At 36.0% G+C, this 23,183-nt stretch overlaps 1 protein-coding gene and 1 gene segment (V, D, J or C); both read left to right on the forward strand.

Annotated features, from left to right (window-relative positions):
- On the forward strand, positions 1 to 2,042 carry LOC127961017 (uncharacterized). Its single transcript, XM_052559941.1, has 6 exons — positions 1 to 55; positions 231 to 587; positions 755 to 802; positions 898 to 1,050; positions 1,169 to 1,221; positions 1,843 to 2,042. Exons 1-6 carry the CDS (start codon positions 13 to 15, stop codon positions 1,948 to 1,950), a joined length of 762 nt encoding a protein of 253 aa, XP_052415901.1. The 5' UTR covers positions 1 to 12; the 3' UTR covers positions 1,951 to 2,042.
- Positions 2,043 to 11,443: 9,401 nt separating this feature from the next.
- LOC127961841 (Ig kappa chain V region K-25-like) lies at positions 11,444 to 23,178 on the forward strand. The segment is given in 6 exon segments: positions 11,444 to 11,574; positions 20,402 to 20,773; positions 20,935 to 20,970; positions 21,252 to 21,353; positions 21,444 to 21,472; positions 23,134 to 23,178. Coding segments are annotated over 6 exon segments (627 nt in total).
- The last annotated feature ends 5 nt before the right edge of the window (positions 23,179 to 23,183 follow it).

Raw genomic sequence — 23,183 nt, forward strand, 5'->3', positions numbered from 1 at the left:
TTCAGTACTGCAATGGTTCATATAATAATTTCAGCACTGGTGATCTGTGGCACGGGTAAGCATTATTGCACTATAATTACTTCATTCATACAAGATTAATTAATTCAATATTAATTAGTAAACTTTAATTGTGAAATAGTTTTATGAGCTTTTATGACTTTTTGGGGAACAATTTTATCAGGATTATAAATATAAATATCAAAACACTGTTATTCCTCTGTGATTTTTAGGCTTGCTTACAGCTGTTAAAGCGTCTCAGATAGTCAATCTATCAGCTCAACCAGGAGAGAATGTCACTATTTGGTGTCGACACAACTCAAACGTTGGAGACAATATACACTGGTTCAAGCAAACAAAGAGTTCTGTACCTAATGCCATTGTATACACGTTGAAAAGCTACCAGCTTAAAGAACTACATAGTACTTATTTAAATGGTTTTCAACAAGATCATCTGCTGATGTCTCTGAACTCCAAAAACACCTCCCTACGAATTTTAAATGTGGACTTTTCTGATTCTGGTCTGTACTTCTGTGGCTGGAGCTCTTTGATTATGACATTTGGTGATGGAACACAGCTAGACATTAAAGGTAATCTGCCCTTTTCAGTAACACTATTGTAAAGGATTTATTTTTGCTCCTTGTCTAGTTGTAATATAACAACAAATATATTACATAATACACATATATGTGGATCATTTTAAATGTGTTAAATGACTAATGACTAAATATATTTAAAGTCTTTATTTACTGTGCAGAGAGGAGTGATACACCACAGCAAAATAAAACAGAAAATACAAATAAAGGTGTTTACACATAACACATAACATTCATAACATTACAATAATGCTTTTATCTGAAAGGCGGTGTGTTAAAGTAAAATTGTATTTAATTTTAACAGATCCAAACAAGAGCACGATTTCTACAAAAGACTGTTCTGAAAATATCTTTTATAAGCTGACCTTTATTTTTGGTAGCATTATTGGTATTCTTACCATCATTCTGCTCACCACGCTCATCATTAAGATACAGGACAGAAGCACACAGGGAAAAGGTAACACTGCATCTATTCAGTTCAGAAGATTTATATACATTGCGGTATGGATATAATTTGGAAAATAACTGTGCAGTGGATTAATTGTAAGTTTAAAAAAGCTGAACCTCTTTTTTAGTTTCCCTTTCTGTTGCCGCTGATGCTGATGGCCATGAAACACAACATCATGAGGTAAACTTATTGTTAAAATAAGAATGTTCATTCTCTGAAAAAATACATTTGAATACATAACCAAAAAGGTTTTTTATTTTTTATTTTTTTATTTTATTTAGAAGTCCTCTAAAATCTGCAGATATCTTGACAACAATCCTTGAAATTAAACACCAGGGTGACAAATTCTAAAATATTCAGGGTGCAAATGTATGCTATTCAAATGATTAATAATGAGAAGAGTTAAAACCCATAAATTAGTTATATTTAAATATTACTTTTACACCTAACATTGTTCAGGAGAAATGTCTCTTGAGATTGTTTTGCACACAGCCTGTGGGCCTTTTCTGTTTAGCTCTTACCATGTCTTTGAAAAGGCTTGCATTAGACACAATAAGTCTATGTGAACGCAACTCTCGAGCAGAACATTGCTCTCAGGGAAATTATATATGGTTCACTGTTAGATTGTGCAAAAAATAGTGATGCTATAAAGTGAGAAAATGTATTTGGATTTTAGTAAGCTTTATATATACACAAAAATAATTATTTCTTGATTTTTTTGTGTATCTGATTTTTTTCTTTATATATTTTAGTTACATTTGTTTTTACATGTTATTAAATACATATTTCAATCTGTTGCAGGAGCCTTATTCATCAGTGTATGCCGCTGTACAATTCTCAAAACACAAATCCAGAAGAGCAGCCAGAAATACAGAGGATACAGAAGTTGTGTATTCTGCCACTAGATAGTCCAACAATAGCACACAGTCAAATACTGTAGATTACTCTAATGTTTAAAAGCCATAAACTCATCTAGACTCTAATATATATATATATATATATATATATATATATATATATATATATATATATATATATATATATATATATATATACGCTATTACTAATGCTGTACATTTAAAGCGAATGTGAGCTCTGCAATGTTTAGCATTTTCAATGCAATAAAAGTTGTAAAGATCAAATGTATTTGAAAGTTCTAAGAACTTTAATTTATATCTGATAAGTTCTCTGTAAGTTAGATACAAGCACACCCTTATTCAAGAGGCAGGGTTTGTGAATGATATCACTTCCTTTACAGACCTTGACAGGAAGAAGCTGTTCAGTACAGAATTAGACGCGGTGAAGGGAACTTGACCGGACCAAATTACAAAGCTATAAATATACACACCAAAACATACACTTAGAGTTTTAGAGTTTTCTCAACTAATTTTTGTAGGATATTTTTGAGTTTTCTCTACTTTTTGTTGTATAAACTGAAATGTCCTGAAGCCGGTTGCCTTAAACTTGTACGTTTTCTCAACGTTAGTTTGTTTACAGTGTAGCTGTACAAAAATATTACAAATCTTATTAACTATGCTCACAATTGACAACAATTTAGTACTTTGTGAGCAGCATCAGTATAGCCTGATCATATGAATATTGATAGTATTACTCATTACAATTTAAAGAAAATATTTAAACATTGTGTAAATCTGATTAAATGTGTGTGTAAACAGTTTAAATCAGATAAAAGCTTTCTTATATATCTGCATACCAGTGTGTGCACCTGTTAGCACATGAGAGTATCACAGTTTGACTGTTTTCCACCCACCAGACTGACCCCAGCTCATCTCTCAACCACACAAACACTACATGCCTTTCACACTACATTCCATAACCACAGACAAAACACCCCTTGTTTTTAAATGAGGTGTTAAGTCACAGATGGCAATAACTTAAAATAATAAAATAAAATAAAATGATTATTATTATGAAACAGCAATGACAATAAAAAAAATCATATTTTTCTGAAAATAAATATAAATTTGTAAATATACAGTATTATTCATAATATGATATATACAGTAATACTTTGAACTACTTTGAAAAGTAGCAGGCTAGGCTCATTTATAAAAATTTAAATGTTACTCTTGCTTAATTTGATGTCACTTATCTTGATCCAACCTGCAGTCCTAAACATGTTACATGTTCCTGGCCAGCACTGTAGAAAAATGGAATAAGAGCTGGTAATCATCTGCCAGGACATTGACTGTTTAGTTAACATAAATTTTCTTTAACTCTAAAGCACAACACAATGTCACATGTAATTCAAAACATGCAAAAAAACAGCTTTTTTAAAAAAATAAAAAAAATTATTGGGCCCTTTTTTTTACAGACTTCTCTTAACATGAGGAAGGGAAACAATATTTCTCTTAATGCATAATGAATTGTTTATCACTGAGCTTCACTGAAACTTGACACTTTTGCTTCTTTGCAGGTGTCATTATTTAAGTCATATGATGATCTAATATAGTAATGTGTCTTATCTTTACAAAGATGTTGTGAAGTCTTAGTGTCACTGCAAATTTAGCACAATGCATTGTTAAAGTGTGCATAAAACCACATGATACCTCCTTTCATATATTGACTAATGGTTTCGAAAAACAGACATATGCCACTGAATACATGTAAGACAATGAATTTGATGCACAGCACTCAGGTTGCGGTCAGCTTTTGTTTCTGAAAGTAACAGAATAAACAAGCGACCTTCAGCACGCTTAGATCTCTGTGCGTAAAAGTTTCCATACATCACTCTTATTGCAGTGAAACCCAAGCATCAAAGCACAGACAGTTGTGATCTGGCTATGTTAAGAGTTTTTCCTCCAGCATGACCAAGCAACCCAACATAAATGGTGATTATACAAGCACCTCTTTAATTAACTGAATCACCATGCATAGGTATTTTTTCCCTTGTTCAAAATATGCCATGTTAATGGGATTCTTTACTTTGCAAACTGATAATTTGACTAGATGCTCTTTACCTGAAGGTGCAATTTAAAAAAAAAGTTTGAATTTCATTCCATATTTCATATTTCTCAAAGCAAATATCTTGCTTAGGCCCATTTTTAATATCAAATGTTAATGTTTATTTATTTTCAAATACTGTTGTTTTTAAACCCAAAATCACATGACCTACAGGAGGGGTGTGCAGTCCTGCTCCTGTATTATATAGGGAGCTTCAGTTCCTTATGGAGCGAATTTCTACAGGACAGTGCCCCTTAAGCAGCAGGTATAGACACCCCTGTGCTACTGTACAACATTTAAATGTCCCCTCTTTGTCCAGACCACATATAAATGTAATTTTGAGAGTATGATGTTATTGGAACAATATAATTAATAATGTTGCTCAAATAACTTTGGACATGTTTCTTTCTTTCTTTTTGTATTTTGATAATAATGGGTGTTAAGGAAATATAGAAAATAACTTGAAATAACTTCATTTAAAAAAATGAAAATGAGAGTTCACAAGAATTAAAAATTAAACCCAGACCTTTCACACCCATGTCTTACAAACATTCCATAAGATGTTGCCAAATGCTCAGAGGACCTCAATCATGTTTAAAGTACCTCTGAAATGTTCTTTTCTACACTTGAGTAAAGATGTGTTTGTTGCGGAGAAGAGATTAGTTCTGCTTTAATTATTAATTTTTTTTTTTAAGTTTTAATTTAATTCTCAATTTGCAAAATTTAAGAGAATAATATTATGATCTGATGATACTGTTTGTATGCTTTCCTTCGCAGGCTTCATCAAATCTGCTGCTGTAGTTCAAAAGAAAGTCCTGGAGACCTTCACTGAAGGGGAAACTATAACTTTAGAGTGCTAAATATCTCAAAGCTATGAAAACGTCTCATTAGTGTAACCATGGTTCCCTGAGTAGGGAAACGAGACACTGCATCCTCTAGGGGTCGCTATGGGGAACACCTCATTGTGACCCGTGTCTGAAGCATACATTGAAAAAACAGCAACGAGTTGGCCAGCGACAGCCTCTGACGTCACTACCAGCATGACTATAAATAAGCGCCAGGAGAACACGTCATCCACTTCTTTTTCTGAAGCTTGCGTCCGAAGCATGGCAGGGAGCTAGAGGACGCAGTGTCTCGTTCCCTACTCGGGGGACCATGATTACATCCGTAACCTGAGATGTTCCCTTTCAAGGGAACTTCGAACTGCATCCTCGAGGAGAGTGCAGGCCAGAATCATGGCAAACACTAACTACCAACTCTACCATTTCAATGGGAGTTGCCCCTGGGACATTTAGACGGCTGTCCATGACATTACCCCTCATAGCCAAAGGCCTAAGCTACATACCTACTTATTTGTTAGGTGCCTTGGCCCGGGGTAGAGCAGAAGGCTTGGAATCAGGAAGGATTCCTTTAAAGGGATAAGGCTAAAAACCCAGTAGTTATACTAAGTCTTGCCTGTCGCACAGGGGCTACCGCTTGCTCTTGCATAAGCTTGCTGAAGGAGCTGTCTCAACAGATCTCTAGTAGCAACACCCTGTTAAGATAGGTATCTGAGGATACGTAAGTGGAGTTGTGCCCAAGATGAACCAACTCAAGAAAGGGTACGAAGCAACCGCGCGAATATAGGATTTTAGATGCAGCGCACTAGGTTGCATACTTAGCATAGCATGGATTTTCAAATACTGTTCTAAGGAGGGGCTCTCGTGGCACTCTGATCGAGCAGCTCATAAATGGAATGGTGCATCTCAAAACAATATGTTTGAGAGTCGTCAAGTTTTGCATCAGCTCAAGGGCAGCGCTGCTAAACTACCACAAGAATCGCCCAGAAAGCCCCTCACGTTGAGGGAAGCAATGCTTGAAGTGTATAAACAAATACACACTGGCTGAATGGAGCCCAAGGAACCAAGGTCTAACCATCTCAAGAAGGGAAACGAAGCTAAGCGCGTAACCCTTACTGTACAGGATTTCAGAAAGTGTGCAGAGTCTTGCATGCACACTTACAACTTACATGGATTTTAGAAAGTATACAGAGCTTAGCGTGTGTACCTAAAGGTTCCTAAGCATCGCAGAGGCACTGAACCTCACATGAGCAATGAGTCTCCCGCAGAAGCCTGTGATCTCAGCCGCCCAATACCAGAGCACGAGACTAGCCTTCTGTGCCCATCTTTAATCCTCAGATCAAGATGGACCAGGACCCCTATGTTGTTCGGGCTCAGACCTGGACTTTCGTGGAATGAAGGATTTGAAGGCAGCTGAGTGCATCTTTGACTCCCTGATCTTCTCGAGCCCCTTTCTTTCTTCCCGATGTCTGCCAGGTTCTCCCACAGATGTCTCTCCGTTACCACCACAGCAACCATAGACCTACCCATGGCAGAGGCGGCCTGCTTGGTAGCACGGAGAGAGAGGTCTGTGGTGCGGCCACCTGGTAGGCTAAAAGGCTCTCGCCTTTATCCAGGTCCTTCAACAGATCAGCCTGATAAGCCTGAAGCACTGCCATCGTGCGCAATGAAGACACAGCCTGACCTGCTGCTGTGTATGCTCTGCCATTTAAGCAAGATGTATCCTGGAGGGGCTTAGATGGCAAAGAGGGAGATTTAAGAGAGGATGCAGTGCACACAGATCGCCCCCTCAAGGACATCGCGTGCATGCTCTTCGCCCAAACAAAAGACGCAAAGGCTGTGTGCGTCATCATGTGTCAAATAACACAGCCACGGATGTACACACTGTCTAAATGCCTTTCTAGTGGATGCCATGATAAACAGAGAAAGATAGCTCTTACCATGGTCATTTCTCAGATGCACACTTCAAACAAAACAGTCAATGAAGACGTATCAGAGGATGACGTGTTTTCCTGGCATTTATTTACAGTCGTGCCGGTAGTGATGTCAGAGGCTGTCGCCAGCCAACTCGTTGTTTTTTCAATGTATGCTTCAGACATGAGTCATGACGAGGTGTTCTCCATAGCGACACCTAGAGGACACAGTTCGAAGTTCCCTTGAAAGGCAACTACATCTCTTGGTTCATGCAATCTCTGGGAAAAGCATAAACTAATCCAGCAGTAAAATAATATACTACTGCAATCATTTGAAATTGTTGAAGTTGCTTATATGTTGTTGTGCTAATGTGATAGATTGGTTGCTACAATGACAAAATTAGTTTTGCCTATTTTTTGTCTGCATTTTTCAGCCTCAATTTGGATGAAAGAATAGAATGTATCTATTCTGATTGTTAAATCTGAGAGGAACCCTTATGCTGCCAGCCACATGAAAGAAAAAAATTAACTAGGACTATATATTTTTAGCTTCGTTGTTATATTCCTTTTGAACTAGGCCTAAGCCTGACTGGTTTATCATCTTTTATTATTTATCTGATTTGCATGTAATATGCGCAATTTTTTTTTATGTGTCTCATTTTGCACTTAATATTTTATATGTTGCAAATAACTAATAAAATGTAGGCTAAGTATCTTAGCTAATCTGTTTTCTGGAACTTAGTGATACGAAATAATGACCTTTATTCGGGTACAACATAGATTTCTTTATTTAAACCAACCCAAAAAATGACAAATTTAGACAACATGACAGGAAGATGTGGCTAAAGCCTCCACCCCAATACTTAATCTTTAACCCTTTCAAGATTGAGCTTTTATCCTGCAGAAAGGCCTGTTGCATGTGTAATCTTCTACAGATCAGTTAAGATGACTAAATGATCATACATCATATGCATTGTACTTAACCTGTATAAGTATGAATTTAAGATTTTTCTTTAAACCTTTAGCAAATGACTTTCTGACAAAAACATTTAATAATAATAATAATAATAATAATAATAATATAATTACCATGAAATCATAGCCCTGCTTAGCACACCCATTTTAGAAAAAAAATACTCATATGTTTAGTTATTCTTTTCTTCATCTTCATGCTTCTAAAAAATACAAATAATTGTGTTATATCACCATAATTTTATCTTATCATAATTCATCCTGTGGTAGGTTAACATTCATTTGTCTGTGCTCAACACTGCTGCCAGTCACTGTGTCATCAATGCTTCTCAACATCCTCTTGTATATATAAAAAAATAAAAAATAAAAGAATAAAAAAATTCAGGTAACTTTTCAACCTTTTATTTAATAGTTGATTAAATATTTGATTGTTGTCATAATATTGTTTTAACAAATAAAAAAGTTGTATAGTTTTATTTTGAACTTGTTTTATAATCCATTTGATCCTTTATTACATCTGGTTTAAGTGCCTGAGTTTCATTTTATTTAAATTAGATTATATAATATTAGTTGTATAATATTAGATTTCTTATGTTTTATAGTGTTTTTTTTTTTTTTTTTTTTAGTAAAGTTCCTGTAACAAAGTTCATAAGTCGGGAAGAAGGAGGCGTGAACCAGCAAAAATTTAAATAAAACTTTAATGATAAAATACACACAAAACAGTGGCACAGCCCCTCGAGGATGACTGCCATGCACAAACAAAATCAAAACTCAAAATAATATCCAGGCCTGGTTCTCTCTCGTCCTTCACTGTTGTTTCTACTCTTTTTATCCTTCCGGTGCTCCTCCGTGGTACTCGAGACTGGTGATAGGAGCAGGTGTCGCTCATTTCCAAATCACTCCACCGGCCTCGCTCCATTCTCACAGCTCTCGGCCCTGCACCACTCATCACAGTTCCAAATTATAAATATTTACCTTTCTTAACCTATGCATTGTTGTTTTTCTGACATAAACAATAGAATGCAAGCAGTGGCAAGAAATGTGTTCCTTTGAGTTATTATTATATACTACATTTTCTCACATGGACTCTAAATATTTTAATAACATTTAACAATAATAGCATTTGGTGGCATCACTGCAAGCGCATAGAGGATAAGATCACCTTTTGCTGCAACACCAGCAGTCATGAAAATGTAGTTTATGTTGTCAAAAAATAAATTAAAAAAAAAAACCCTCCTGTAATGCAAATGATTTGTGATTACAGCTAAGCCCCAGCAAAATGCCATTGTTTCTGCCCTTGAGAAACTTTGACTATTAATTTGTATCGGCACAGGTGTTACACAATGGAAAGCATGTACAGTAGTACACTTTTGGTTTAAACTATCTTCCTTATCCTGTTCTCTGCTACTTTATTTATTTGACAATTGCTGATAAATTTAGTAATAGAAGAGCTCTTAATTATAATTAGGTTATTTGCTATGTATAACTAGGAGACGCAATGGTGTACATAAACCTTCCGTCCACAGTGATGACCCATACCTCTACTTTCACACCCTGTGCTGCATCACAACCACAAACACTATTTTCAGAAATGCTTTTCACACATCCCCTCATTTGAGGCGACAACACTGGATTGCATAGCAATGACAACGGTTTCCATTGCTTGTCTATTTTATGCAGTTGTTGATTTCCTGGTGAGGGCCTGCACAGAAACAGTTTGAGACTCAAAAGGTCACATAAGGGTAATGAATTCAAAATGTAAAATCTCATTCATCTCAACCAAAACTCTTGATTTTTGTCAAGAGATTTTTGCTGTTGAGATTCATTTCTTATTTGTACTTTATACTGATACAAAAAACCACAACTTTCAGTACTCATTGCCACTGTATAAATATCTTCACCAGATGATTTTCCATTGATTTTTTATTTATTTTGCAAGTGAAGGTGATTATTACAAAATTCTGGACACCAACCATAGAGAGGACAACACTTTTGTAGAATAAAATAGCTTTTTTCTAGGTATGACTGATAAAAGTCTATCACTGAAGAGAACATCTCAGTTACATATGGTAATCCACGTTCCCTGTATGAGGGAACAGAGATGTCACGTCAGTGACCGACGAATTGGGATATCGCTTCAGTAGACCAGTCTACTTCGAGTGTAAACTAAACGAGCCAATGCAGATTTTCATGCAATTATTGCATCCAGCTGCCGCTGCCGAGTATAATAAGGCAGGAGGTGCAATGCATGCCAAGTTTATGCTGAGGAGCCAAGCCGGTGACCTGGCAGCTCAGCAGTGGTACAACAGCCTCCTTCAGGAAATGAGTGTAACCATACGTAACCGAGATGTTCCCTTTCAGTCAGTCACTCTCGATGTCACGTCAGTGACCGACAAATTGGGATCCCTACCAAAGAGCCATGTAAGCAGGGGTGTAGGGCAGGGCTCGGAACAAGTAGTTCCACCCACCATTGTCAAAGCACTACCACACTGAGTGAGATTGGATAACGCTTGTGGAACCAGGTGAGCCTTGCACCCCACACTCATACCCCTCTCTGGCCCTCTCACAAGCCGCCAGAGTTGGGTCCCTGTGTTCCACCTCTCTGCCCCACTGTGGGTATGGCTGTGGTTCCACGGGTCCGGCTTGTAGGGTTTCTAGGTGCCTGGTCAGCACTATCCAGCCCATCTCGCTGGCTTCTGTGGACCATCACAGCAGCGCAGCCAAATCTTCCTCAGAGAGCTCTCCATCTGATGCTGAGATCGACATCTGGTCAGGGGGAGGTCCACTGGATACCAGTGGAATGCACATTGAAGAGGGACCAGTGCGTTCCATGGGTCACTCCCCTGATTGAAGGTGCTGAAGGAGTGATGGTTCCCAGAGGGTTGGTTCCCTGCGGGGTTTGCCCCCCCTGTATCTCTCAAACCACCCGTGCTACTGCCAGAAGTGGTTCTCATCTGTCAGCCGCCAGAACGAGCCCCAGATCAAGGCAGCAGCAACAGGAATCCACCCCCTGAAGTTACAGTAGCGAAGCCTGGTTCCAGTTCTGAGATGGAACATGACTCATCAACAAAGGCCACCTCATCATCGTGCTTGATGCCCAGACACGTGAGGCAGTGATCGTGACCATCACCCGGTGCCAGGTGACAACCACACAGGGAAACGCACAGGTGAAATGGCATCCTTATAAGGAAGATCAGTTGTCTTTACAAAGATGCGCCTGTTTATTACTCTTTTAGAGAAATTGCTCTTTTAGGAAAATGCTCTTTTATGTCCTGAGGTGCACAGGAGAATTCCCACTTGCAGCAACGTGACGTCAAGAGTGACCGACTGAAAGGGAACTCCAGTGTTTCCGCAATGACTAATCTGTATGTCTCTGATTGAACATTATTTTCAAAAACTCAACAGAAATGCTTGTGATTGGTTATAACGCTAAAAGATTTAACAATGAGTAAACAAACATATGGTGCAACACGAGGAGATCTTTAATGCCTCAATCAACACTTTTAATTTCATTTTCACTTTATTAGCAACAGCCGTAATACATTCAGTTTTGTCCAATTTGGTGAAATGTTAGCCTCAAGTCGTTGTTAATTTCAGCCCGTGGCCAGGGAAAGGTTATAAGCCTTGCCCAGTCTTACACAAGCTCCGCCTATGCTGATGTACATGATTAAAAACAACCACCTTAGAGAGCAATGTTCTTTTCTCCGAAAACTAAACCAATGAATGAGCATTTGAGAGAAGGAACAGGAACATAAGATCGCAGATCACAGGTGAAGGAGTGTATACGCACAGCACCTCAAACATGACTAGATTATTATACTTCATATGTCTTCTCCTTAAACAGTGTAAGTACACACAGATTTATTGACCTATTATTCCTTTTAAATATATTTTAACTTGTATGAACAATTTGTAAAAAATACTTTTATTTTTTAAAAAGAAGTTACATTAAAAGACAGTGGACTGGGAACAAGCTGTTACAATTTCAAACCCTTAAAGTTGATTTCAATTTATTTCAGGTGTGTATGCTGTGTTTGTACTGCGTGTGTCTCAACCAGAGTCAGCAGTGAGAGTTCAGCCTGGACACTCTACAACTCTTCCGTGCTTCACACCAGATGATGGACACTTTAAAGTGTTCTGGTTCAAAATACAAAACAGTTCTGCTCCAGTTTTTGTGGCTTTGGCTGAATCAGACAAAACTGCCATAATAATTGGAGACAAATTTCAGGATCCCACAAAGTATACATTAAGATGGAACAAGCTCAGCTTCAGTCTCTCAGTACTGAACATGGAGCAAACAGACATCGCTGTGTACTACTGTGGGATTATTATTTATCGAGAGATGTATTTTGGAAATGGAACAAGACTGATGTTTGAAGAGCATTTTAACGGTAAGCATTTGACTGGAATGTACCCAGCATATGTAATTTATTTCATGCATCTGAAGTGTGAGAAGAAATACTTTGTGAATAGCCTTAGTTTCATGATTTTGTTCATTTTAGATATCGCATTATACATTGTGACTTATTATAATATGAAATGACTTGCTTTGTTTATAGGAACGGAAAAAAATCAGGAAAAGGAAGATGGCTGCAGTAGGTCCACTTTGATATTCATTAAAAAATCACTAAGATTTCAGTTAATATAGCTGAATAGTAAAGAGACAAAAAATTAAGAAATCAAATATTTTATTTTTATTTTTACACTGAAAATAACTAATGCAAGATTCACTTTGAAATCATTTTCACTCAGAAATTGCTAGTAAATTTCACAAATAATAACAAATAAATGGCAAATAGCACATTGAATTAAGCATCATATTTTGAAGTAGAATTTCTTTATATTAATTAGAATGACTCAGTTAGTATTTTCTTAAATATATTCCATATTTTTTATTTACAATTTTGAAAAAAAGGTTTTACAGTGTACTTTTACAGTTGTTGTAATAATAAAAAATTATAACATAATTAATTTTAATAATAAGTTCATTATTTACTAATTTCACATTTTTACAATTCAGTGTTGTTAGTTAATGCATGTATACCATAAGAAATAACATTAACATAAATTAATAAATAACTTTTAACAAACTGTTAACAAATGAGACATAATTGTAAAGTGTTACCAGAACAATTAAAGATAATGTCAACATACTCTATATTTCATCTTATAGGGAATCAGTCTGTCTTTGTTTGGCTAACACTGATAACAATCATTGTGGTGTCCATACTTCTCAACTTCATTCTGTTCTACATCTTAAAGAAACATAGAGCAGGTAATATTTATTTGCCGCCTATACTGGTATTTTCAAAGTATGCCCATGCAGTTTTTTATTTTTATTAAAATCTTACTTTTGTCACTTTTTTTTCAGACACATCACAGAGCCAAAGAGCTTACCGAAGTCATAAACTTGCTAAAATACAAATGTTTGTTTTAAAAGATGTGGAGACCCAGGTTGCATACACAGCTGTAAAAGATGATTGATTTTGCATTTCATATTTGATTAAATATTATATTTTTATTGATAATATTGTTTTAACAAATAAAAAAAGTGTATAGTTTTATTTTGAACTTGTTTTAGAATTAATTGTATCCTTTAATCAACTGGTCTAAGTGCCCGAGTTAAATTTTATTTAAATTAGATTACATAATATCAGTGATTTCTATTGTTTTATAGTGTTTTTTTTTTCATCTTGTCAGATTGCAATTTATTTTTTATTTGTAAAGTAACACTGTGAAAGATGATGCACAGTTAACTTAGCTAAATGAATTTCATCTTACTTATTTGTTTCTGGTCTGTTAGTTTCTGTAACAATGAACTTAATTTCTTTGTGTTCAATAAAAAGTTTATACATGTGGCTCCTTTGTGCATGCATTATAGACAGAAGTGCACATAAGATTTTCAGCTTTGTTCTCATAAGAGAACCTGGAGATTTGGTTTGGTTGTCACATTACACAAGCGTGACCCATTAAATAAATAAATATATATAGTAACTATAAATAATGAATAAATAATAGAGATAATATTATTGCACTTCATATAGTTTTTTTTCAATAAAATAATAGTGTGATAATACTATTATAAATCATTTTAAACATTTTAAAAGGTATTAATTCTGTATATTACCAAAGACTGATAATACCATCATGATAGATTCTGTATGTCATTGATATTATTCTTCTTTGAAGACACTTTATCAAACCTACAGAGAATGGCATGGCCTTAACTAACATGACGCAATTAGAAATTATAACCATAATGGTCTTCTTACAGACGAATGGATGAGTGCAAACCCAAAAAGGTAAGCATTATAAATGTACTCTTATTCGTTGGTTTGTCCATGTAATGTTAAATTTCACCCTAAAAATATATTGTTTTTTGTTGATGTTTTCAACTTCAGCTCTTTGTTATTTTGCATGGTTTATCCCTGTTTGTTGATTTGCACATGAGGTGGGACTGTCTGAGGTAAATTAATACTTACATTTATATTTTATATTTATACTTTCTCGTTGAGACGCTCACGCGATTCTGAAACGAGATGTTGTGACAATCTCTAACTGAGTCTCAAATCAATTATAGTTCCTGTTCTACCTGCCAAATCAGACTCTGCTGTACACGGGACTCTGTACTTTTCATTATTGTGCATGCAGATGTTATTCAGGTATGTGAAAACTTGACTTTTGCATGAATACTGAATATACCATCTTTGAATGTACCATAATTTTAATTAGTTAATTGCAGTTGAAATAAAAATGAATTAGAATATATATTTTTTCTTTAAGAAGTTTCTTCTGCTCACCAAGCCTGAATTTTTTTGATCCAAATTACAACAAAAAAAAGTTTTTACTGTTCAAAAACTTTTGACTGCTAGTGTTCTGTATGGACCTAACCAAACTAAATAGTTTGTTGTTTGTTAATTGTCATCCACTGTATGATGAGTAAAATTTATTTTTCTTAATTTTTTTTACAAACACACAGTGTCTGTGAGTTGATTTGCATGAGTTTTAATTTAATGCAACCTAACCTAAGAGTGTTCATTTTGTAAAGCAGTATAAGTGATGTCTAAATGAGACTGTGGTTATCCCTAGAAAATGTTGAAAATACATCCACATGGATAACATCAAATTTAACCTTCTAGAGAAGTCATGTGGACGTCTATATAAGACGTTTAGATGTCATAAAAAGTTATTTACTTTGACAGTCTTGCAGCATGTTAAGAAAAGGTAGTGTAATTATCATGTTTCAAGTGTTTGTTAAATTAGTCCCAAAAAGGACATGTCTCATTCTGAAGGTGTTCACTAACAATATCAATAACTTGCTTACTTCAAGATGACGGTGCGTCCACATGCAGCGGCTTCTTTCGCTCCCGATTAATTGGTGTTTTCATGTTTTTTTGTCCTTGTGAGTTTAAGTGTTTTTGTATGTCTTCATCGCATCTACTTGTCTCTAAGCACGCATACAGCCATGAGTTTCTGCTGGATGTCGGCAGAACTACATTTTTAGAGTTAAACTCCCCGCACGGGACCTCGGTTTGCTATGGAGGCCTACACCATCACCGACCCCCACTACTGCATCTCGCTTACAGCGGAGGTGCCACAAGTTGTGTGAGAGTAAGCAGAAGAGGGGTAAGCACAGAGGCATCCAGGCTAGGCTAACAGCTATCCCCACCATCGTACTGGCTAATGTAAGTTCTTTGGGCAGTAAACTGGACTACATCCGATTACTATGCTCAACTCAGAGGACTGTAAGAGACTGTTGTGTTTTTATGTTCATGGAAACATGGCTTAGCAACAGCGTTTCAGATGGTGCTATTCAGCTCGATCAGCTGACATGCTATTGAGCGGACAGAGCTTTCGTCGCAAGAGGAAAAACCCGCGGCGGCTGGCTTTGTGTTTACATCAATGATGCATTGTGCCGCAATGCTGTTGTGGCATGCAAACACTGCTTACCCCTTGTGGAGTTTATGATTATTAAGTGCTGGCCGTTCTATCTACCGAGGGAATATACAGACATAGTGCTCTTTGCTCTATACATTCCTCTGAACTCCAACAACAACAACAGGAACGATGCTCTAAATGAACTGTACAAACACATCAGTGAGCAGCAGACAGCCCACCCTGATGCTTTTCTCATCATAGCAGGAGATTTCAACCATGCAGATTTGCAGACTGTTTCCAAAAATACAACAACACATTAACTTTCCATCAAGTGGTAATAACATTTTAGACTTTGTTTACACCACACAGAGAGGAGCCTACAACGAGCCTGACGCCATCGCAACTGCCCTCCACTCATCACTCATACATATAGACCAAAGGGACTCATACATAAGACTGATGTTAACAGACTTCAGTTCAGCATTCAACACTATCATACCTCAACAGCTCATTTACAAACTGGTCCAGCTGGGGCTCAACCGTTCGCTGTGCAACTGGCTGTTGGACTTTCTGACTGGAAGACCTCAAGCAGTACGGGTCAGCAGCAACCCATCCTCCACCATCACACTGAACACTGGGGCCCCCCCAAGGATGTGTGCTGAGCCCCCTCCTCTTCACTCTGCTGGCCTGGGTGTGCACATCCCAGAGGACCACAGCAGCACTGGCCAAGAAATCACAACAGCAGCACTGGCCAAGAAATCACAGCAGCATCTCTACTTCCTCTGCAAACTGAGAAGAGCCATAGCCCCATCCCCCAACATGTGCACCTTCTACAGAGGCACCATCGAGAGCATTCTAACCCATAGTGTGCTTCAACCCATAGTGAGAGCAGCAGAGAAGATCATTGTTGTCTCTCTCTCCCCTCCCTCCAGGGCATTTATGGAGCCCGTCTCACCCGCAAAGCCCTCTACATTGCAGGTGACCCCACCCACCCATCACACAGCTTCTTCAGTCTGCTGCCATCAGGGAGGAGACTGCCAGGACCAGCAGACTGAAGGACAGATTCATTCATTCATTCATCAGGCTGTCAGGAAGCTGAACTCACTCCTGAACTTGCATTCTAGCTTGCATTCTCTCTTCTATGTGCCTTGCACTGCTTTTTTAACTGTATTTTTACATGTCCTTATTGAATAGTGTACTGTATAGTTGTATTTTATATTTTATATTTGATCTAGATTTTTATGCTTTACTGTTAGTGTTATCTGTATGCACCATGGGTCTAAGAGTAACACATGGGGGAAGCTGTGGCCTAATGGTTAGAGAGCCGGACTAGTTACCAGGCTGGTTCGAGTCTCAGTGCTGGCAGGAGTTGTAGGTGGGAGGGAGTTAATGAACAACGCTCTCTTCCACCCTCAATACCCATGGCTGAAGTGTCCTTGAGCAAGGCACTGAACCCCCAATTGCTCCCTGGGTGCTGGATACATGGCTACTCTGCTCCTGCTCCGGGGGTGTGTTCACTTCTCACTGCTGTGTGTTTGCACTTGGATGGGTTAAATGCAGAGTACCAATTCCGAGTATGGGTAACCATACTTGGCAAATGTCACAACTTTCAATTTCAATTCTCTGTATGTACTATACATGTGGAAGAACTGACAATAAAGCTGACTTGACTTAATTTTGAGACACTTGATTTTTGGGAACATTAACAACTTGATTGCAGAGACACTATTTGAAGAGAACTGAACTGAGCTGTATGATGATAACATCACTAAATCAATGATGAATTGACTTTAAAGGGATAGTTCACCCAAAAATGAAAATGTATTATTTATCTGCTTACCTCCAGGACATCCAAGATGTAGGGGACTTTGTTTCTTCAGTAGAACACAAAACAAGATTTTTTTAAATCAAACTATTGCATTAGTATGTAAGTTGATGGGAATCATGGCAAAACATTCACTAATACAACACAAAAAACATACACGAACAAAACCAAATTAAACCCTGCAGCTCGTGATGATACACTGATGTGTAAAGGCACAAAACAATCGGTCTGTGCAAGAAACTGAACAGTATTTATATATATTTTTTGATCAAACTGTCCCAGGCACTTTTCACTTCTCAGTGAGACTTCTCAGACTTATAAGTTCATTACAGCCACCTATCTCCCAAATGGACCATTGACACTCCTAACTGAGAGTGTAGATAGCATGTCAATTGTCCATTTGAGAGATAGGTGGCAGTAATGCACAAGTCTGCGATCTGCAATAAAGCAAAAAGAAGAAGAAGCCACCTCACATGCCTGCTGCTGAGAAGTGAGAAGCGCTCAGGACAGTTCAATAAAAGCAGTTGACCTGCTTTTGACAATTGTTCATAGATATTTTTGTTTGCAGTCTGTTTTGAACAATTTTGTATTTTGAGAATTGTATTAGTAGCCTTAAATTTTCATTTTGAAAGAAATCAGTCAAATAAGATACTTTATTCTACTTAATTAAATTTAGTCGACCTTAAAAATAAAAGTGACCACAACAACTTTTTGTTGTTGTTCTTGTTGTTTATTTGTTAATGTAACTTAACTTCTTTTATTTTAATTATACATGAGTTTCATTTACTTAATTTTAAGGCAACGGATTTCCTAATTTTTTTCTTGTCAGTACATTACCTTTAAGTTATTATTTGAAACAACTTTTTCTCACATGGGCTCCAAATATTTTAATAACATTTAATAAAAATAACATTTGGTGCCATCAATGCAAATGCAATGATAAGATCATCTTTTGCTGCAACACCAGCAGCCATAAAGATGTAGTTTAGATGTTAAAGAGGTAAAAAATAAAAATAAAATAAATAAACACACACTTCCTGTAGTGCAAATGGTTTGTGATTAAAGCTCAGCCCCCGCAAAATGATGTGATCATTCAGTCCACCAAATTTTTTCTGCCCTTGTGAGACTTAGAATTTTGCTTTTTTTTTATTTTAATTTTAATTTTGCTTTATTCAATATTCTGGCAATTTCTTTTTGGGAAGCATGCTGATGACAATTTAAGCTGTTTGCATGAGAAGCCAAGGAACATTTCTTTATGTATGCACAGAAGACTGGACAGACACAGTGGAAAGCATGTAGTGCACACTTCTGGTTTAAACTATCTTTCTCGTCCTGTTCTGTGCTACTTTATTTTTTTGACAATTGCTAATACATTTAGTAATAGAAGAGCTCTTAATTATAATTAGGTTATTTGCTATGTATAACTAGGAGACTATTTGATGTATCATACTGTGTTATACACATTATTATATGTTTTTGTTTCTCTCTGAACGTAAAGGTGTACATAAACGTTCCGTCCACAATGATGACCCATACCTCTACTTTCACACTCTGTGCTGCATCACAACCACAAACACTTTTTTCAGAAATGTTTTTCACACATCCCCTCACTTGAGGCGACAACACTGGATTGCAGAACAATGACATTTGTTACCATTGCTTGTCTTTTTAATGCAGTTGTTAATTTCCTGGTGAGGGCCTGCACAGAAACAGTTTGAGACTCAAAAGGTCACAAAGTGGTATTGAATTTTTTAAATCTTAATCATCTTAATGCCGGAGGGTGAATCAAATTCAGGTAAATGATAAAAGCTCTTTAACTAATCTATTAACTATGCATCATAAACCATACATGGCTGTTATGTAATTTTTAATACAGTATGGCTGAATTCAACGTGTTAATTACAGTTTAAGAAAAAATAAAAACTTTGTTACTAATTATTAAATTTTTATTTTCCGTCAATAGTGACTATAGTCTAATACAAGTTTAAGCACTCGAAAATAAACTCTCATTATAATCAGTAAAGTTGCACTTTGTTGTGCAGAATTCAACCATCGATCATGTGCAGTGAACAGAACTCAGTGTTTCAGTGATGACTAATCTGAACACGTCTGATTGGACATTATTTTCAAAAAACTCATCAGAAACGCTTGTGATTGGTTATAATGCTAAATACTTTAAAAACATGTAAACAGAAATATGATGCAACACTAGGAGATCTTTAATGCCTCAATCAACACTTTTAATTTCATTTTAACTTTATTATTATTTAAGTATTATTATACCTGTTAAACTCTTTATTAATGTTCCTGTGGCTCAAGTGATAGAGCATTGCGTTAGCAGCAAGGTTGTGGGTTTGATTCCCAGGGAACACGTAGGTAAAAACTGTTACCCTGAATGCAATGTAAGTCGCTTTGGATAAAAGCGTCTGCTAAATGCATATATTTATTTTAAATTTAATTTATTTATTCGCAACAGCCGTAAATACCTTCAGTTCAATTGTGGAGTTAAATTTTTTTCCAATTTGGTGAAATGTTAGCCTCAAGTCGTTGTTAATTTCAGCCCGTGGCCAGGGAAAGGTTATAAGCCTTGCCCAGTCTTACACAAGCTCCGCCTATGCTGATGTACATGATTAAAAACAACCAGAGAGCAATGTTCTTTTCTCCGAAAACCAAATCAAAGAATGTGCATTCTGAGAGAAGGAACAGAAACATAAGATCGCAGATCACAGGTGAAGGAGTGTATACGCACAGCACCTCAAACATGACTAGATTATTATACTTCATATGTCTTCTCCTTAAACAGTGTAAGTGCACACAGATTTATTGACCTATTATTCCTTTTAAATATATTTTAACTTGTATGAACAATTTGTAAAAAATACTTATATTTTTTTAAAAGACTTCTAGAGTTGACTGGGAACAAGCTGTTACAATTTCAAACCCTTAAAGTTGATTTAAATTTATTTCAGGTGTGTATGCTGTGTTTGTACTGCGTGTGTCTCAACCAGAGTCAGCAGTGAGAGTTCAGCCTGGACACTCTACAACTCTTCCGTGCTTCACACCAGATGATGGACACTTTAAAGTGTTCTGGTTCAAAATACAAAACAGTTCTGCTCCAGTTTTTGTGGCTTTGGCTGAATCAGACAAAACTGCCATAATAATTGGAGACAAATTTCAGGATCCCACAAAGTATACATTAAGATGGAACAAGCTCAGCTTCAGTCTCTCAGTACTGAACATGGAGCAAACAGACATCGCTGTGTACTACTGTGGGATTATTATTTATCGAGAGATGTATTTTGGAAATGGAACAAGACTGATGTTTGAAGAGCATTTTAACGGTAAGCATTTGACTGGAATTTACCCAGCATATGTAATTTATTTCATGCATCTGAAGTGTGAGAAGAAATACTTTGTGAATAGCCTTAGTTGCATGATTTTGTTCATTTTAGATGTTGCACTGTATTGTATTATATTATGAAATTACTTGTTTTGTTTATAGGGACAGAAAAAAATAAGGAAAAGGAAGATGACTGCAGTAGGTCCACTTTGATATTCATTTAAAAAAATCACTATGATTTCAGTTAATATAGCTGAATAGTAAAGAGAATAAAAATTAAGAAATCAAATATTTTAAAACATTAAAAAATGTGTTTGTTTTTTACACTGAAAATAACTAGTGCAATATTCACTTTGAAATTGTTTTCAATCAGAAATTGCTTGTAAATCTCACAAATACTTGACAAATGAGACATAATTGTAAAGTGTTACCAGAACAATTAAAGATAATGTCAACATACTCTATATTTCATCTTATAGGGAATCAGTTTGTCTTTGTTTGGCCAACACTGATAACAATCATTGTGCTGTCCATACTTCTCAACATCATTCTGTTCTACATCTTAAAGAAACATAGAGCAGGTAATATTTATTTGCCGCCTATACTGGTATTTTCAAAGTATGCCCATGCAGTTTTTGTTTTTCTAGTCTCACTTTTGTCAATGTTTTCAGGCATTTCACAAACTAACGCCAGTCAAAATGTAAGACATTTTCTACATATTCTTCATAATTTGGCACTTCAAATATTTAATAGCTGTCAAATGCTGTAATGTATCTTTTTTTTTTTTTTTTTTGTCAAAAACGGAGGAGATGAACTATGTAGCATTAACATTTGCTCACAATCAGAAGAAAATTAAACAGAGACCGAAAAAAGATCAAGAGCCCCAGGTAACATATGGAGCTGTGAAACATCAAGAGAATTAATGTATTTGAACCAATACATTAATAACCAATTCAAAGAATTTTATTTTACTAACAATTAAAATGCTAAATGCCAGTTTTGACCTGTATAATTTGTGCCGTGAAGTAAATATGCTACAGTCTGCAATGTCATGCCCCACTGACTGCTTCAATAATACAATATTTCTGTTGTCTAATGCATCAGAAAATAGTTTTTTTTTTTTAGTTACTAGTTTTCGATCAAGTTCTTGTGTACTAATGTTTCACATGCATGAAAAACACACAAGAGGAGGGTACAGTACACTGAAAAAATGGGTGTAGGATTTTTCTTTGAAACAATTTTACTCAGAAATTGCTACTAAATTTCACAAATAATTCCGAAGTAATAACATGTAGAAGGACTGAAATAGTATTTTCTTTCAAAACATACTCTTTGTTTTATTTACAACTTTGAAAAAAAAATAACTTTGAAAATATTTGACAAAGATACCTATGTTGAGATGACATTTCTGATATTCTTTTTTTAAACTGCAGCCATTTTGTTTTTTGAAGCATGTGTAAGTTTGTACAGTATGTGTGCACGTGTTTTTGAACAAAATATAACTCAAAAAACCTCAGGCATATAAGAACACAACTGGAGTTGAAAACATTAACATTTATTTATTGGTTAAGAGGTTATACATTTTATGATAAATATGGTCTTTTATTGTATTATTGGCAAAGATACTATGATTCAATTTGCATTTCAATACATAAATACAAAATCTGAGGTAGGGCCTCAAGGATTAATGACATTTAAAATAAATTATGCCTTTTCATATATGTTCATTTTCTTCTTTTTATACGTTTTGCTTTTTTGTGTGTGTGTGCGTGTCTTGCACAGTTTTCAAAATCTAGATATTTTTCACATTTATACTCTACAATTCAACTCAAATGATGCCGTGATCTGTTGGAGGTACATATCTGTATCCATAGGCAGATTTCCCTCATGTAAAACACACAGAAATATATGACATTACCCAAGTAATAAGAAATTTTACCTATGCTCCGATAGGTCCACAGTAAAGTGCCAAATGACACGACATACATACAATATAGACTGACCACACAATGACTGATTGGAAGCTACTCTGCATCATTATTCTGAAATACACATAATCGTTTATTACCAGAGGACATCTATAAGGCCAAAGGTTACCTGAAGATGTCATATAACATATAGACACACATCAACAATGACCACTAAATGAAGGATGAGTGGCAGTATCTCAGTCTCCTAAATACACAGAATAATATATATACATATCTTTTCTTCATATAGGCTATTTGTGTATATATATGTGTGTGTATATATGTTTTTTTCTTTTAGAATATATATTCTTTTTTTAAGCTTTTTTTTCAGAACCCTTTGAGAAGTTCTCCTTCTTTGGTTGCCTACTGCCCAGTGTCGTCCTGTATGTAGGAAGAGATGGTAAACTCAGCTGCTAAGCGAGGGACACATTCGTGAAAGAA

This window comes from Carassius gibelio, chromosome B7, assembly GCF_023724105.1.
Source record: "Carassius gibelio isolate Cgi1373 ecotype wild population from Czech Republic chromosome B7, carGib1.2-hapl.c, whole genome shotgun sequence".
NCBI classification, from domain to species: domain Eukaryota; kingdom Metazoa; phylum Chordata; class Actinopteri; order Cypriniformes; family Cyprinidae; genus Carassius; species Carassius gibelio.

Bases quoted from the DNA above. Each gene is read 5' to 3' on its own strand.
- LOC127961017 (XM_052559941.1), top strand. From the start codon at position 13: ATGGTTCATATAATAATTTCAGCACTGGTGATCTGTGGCACGG. The intron at 803-897 runs GTGTTTACACAT...TAATTTTAACAG, and splicing joins AACAGAAAATACAAATAAAG to ATCCAAACAAGAGCACGATT. The intron at 1,222-1,842 runs GTAAACTTATTG...AATCTGTTGCAG, and splicing joins ATGAAACACAACATCATGAG to GAGCCTTATTCATCAGTGTA.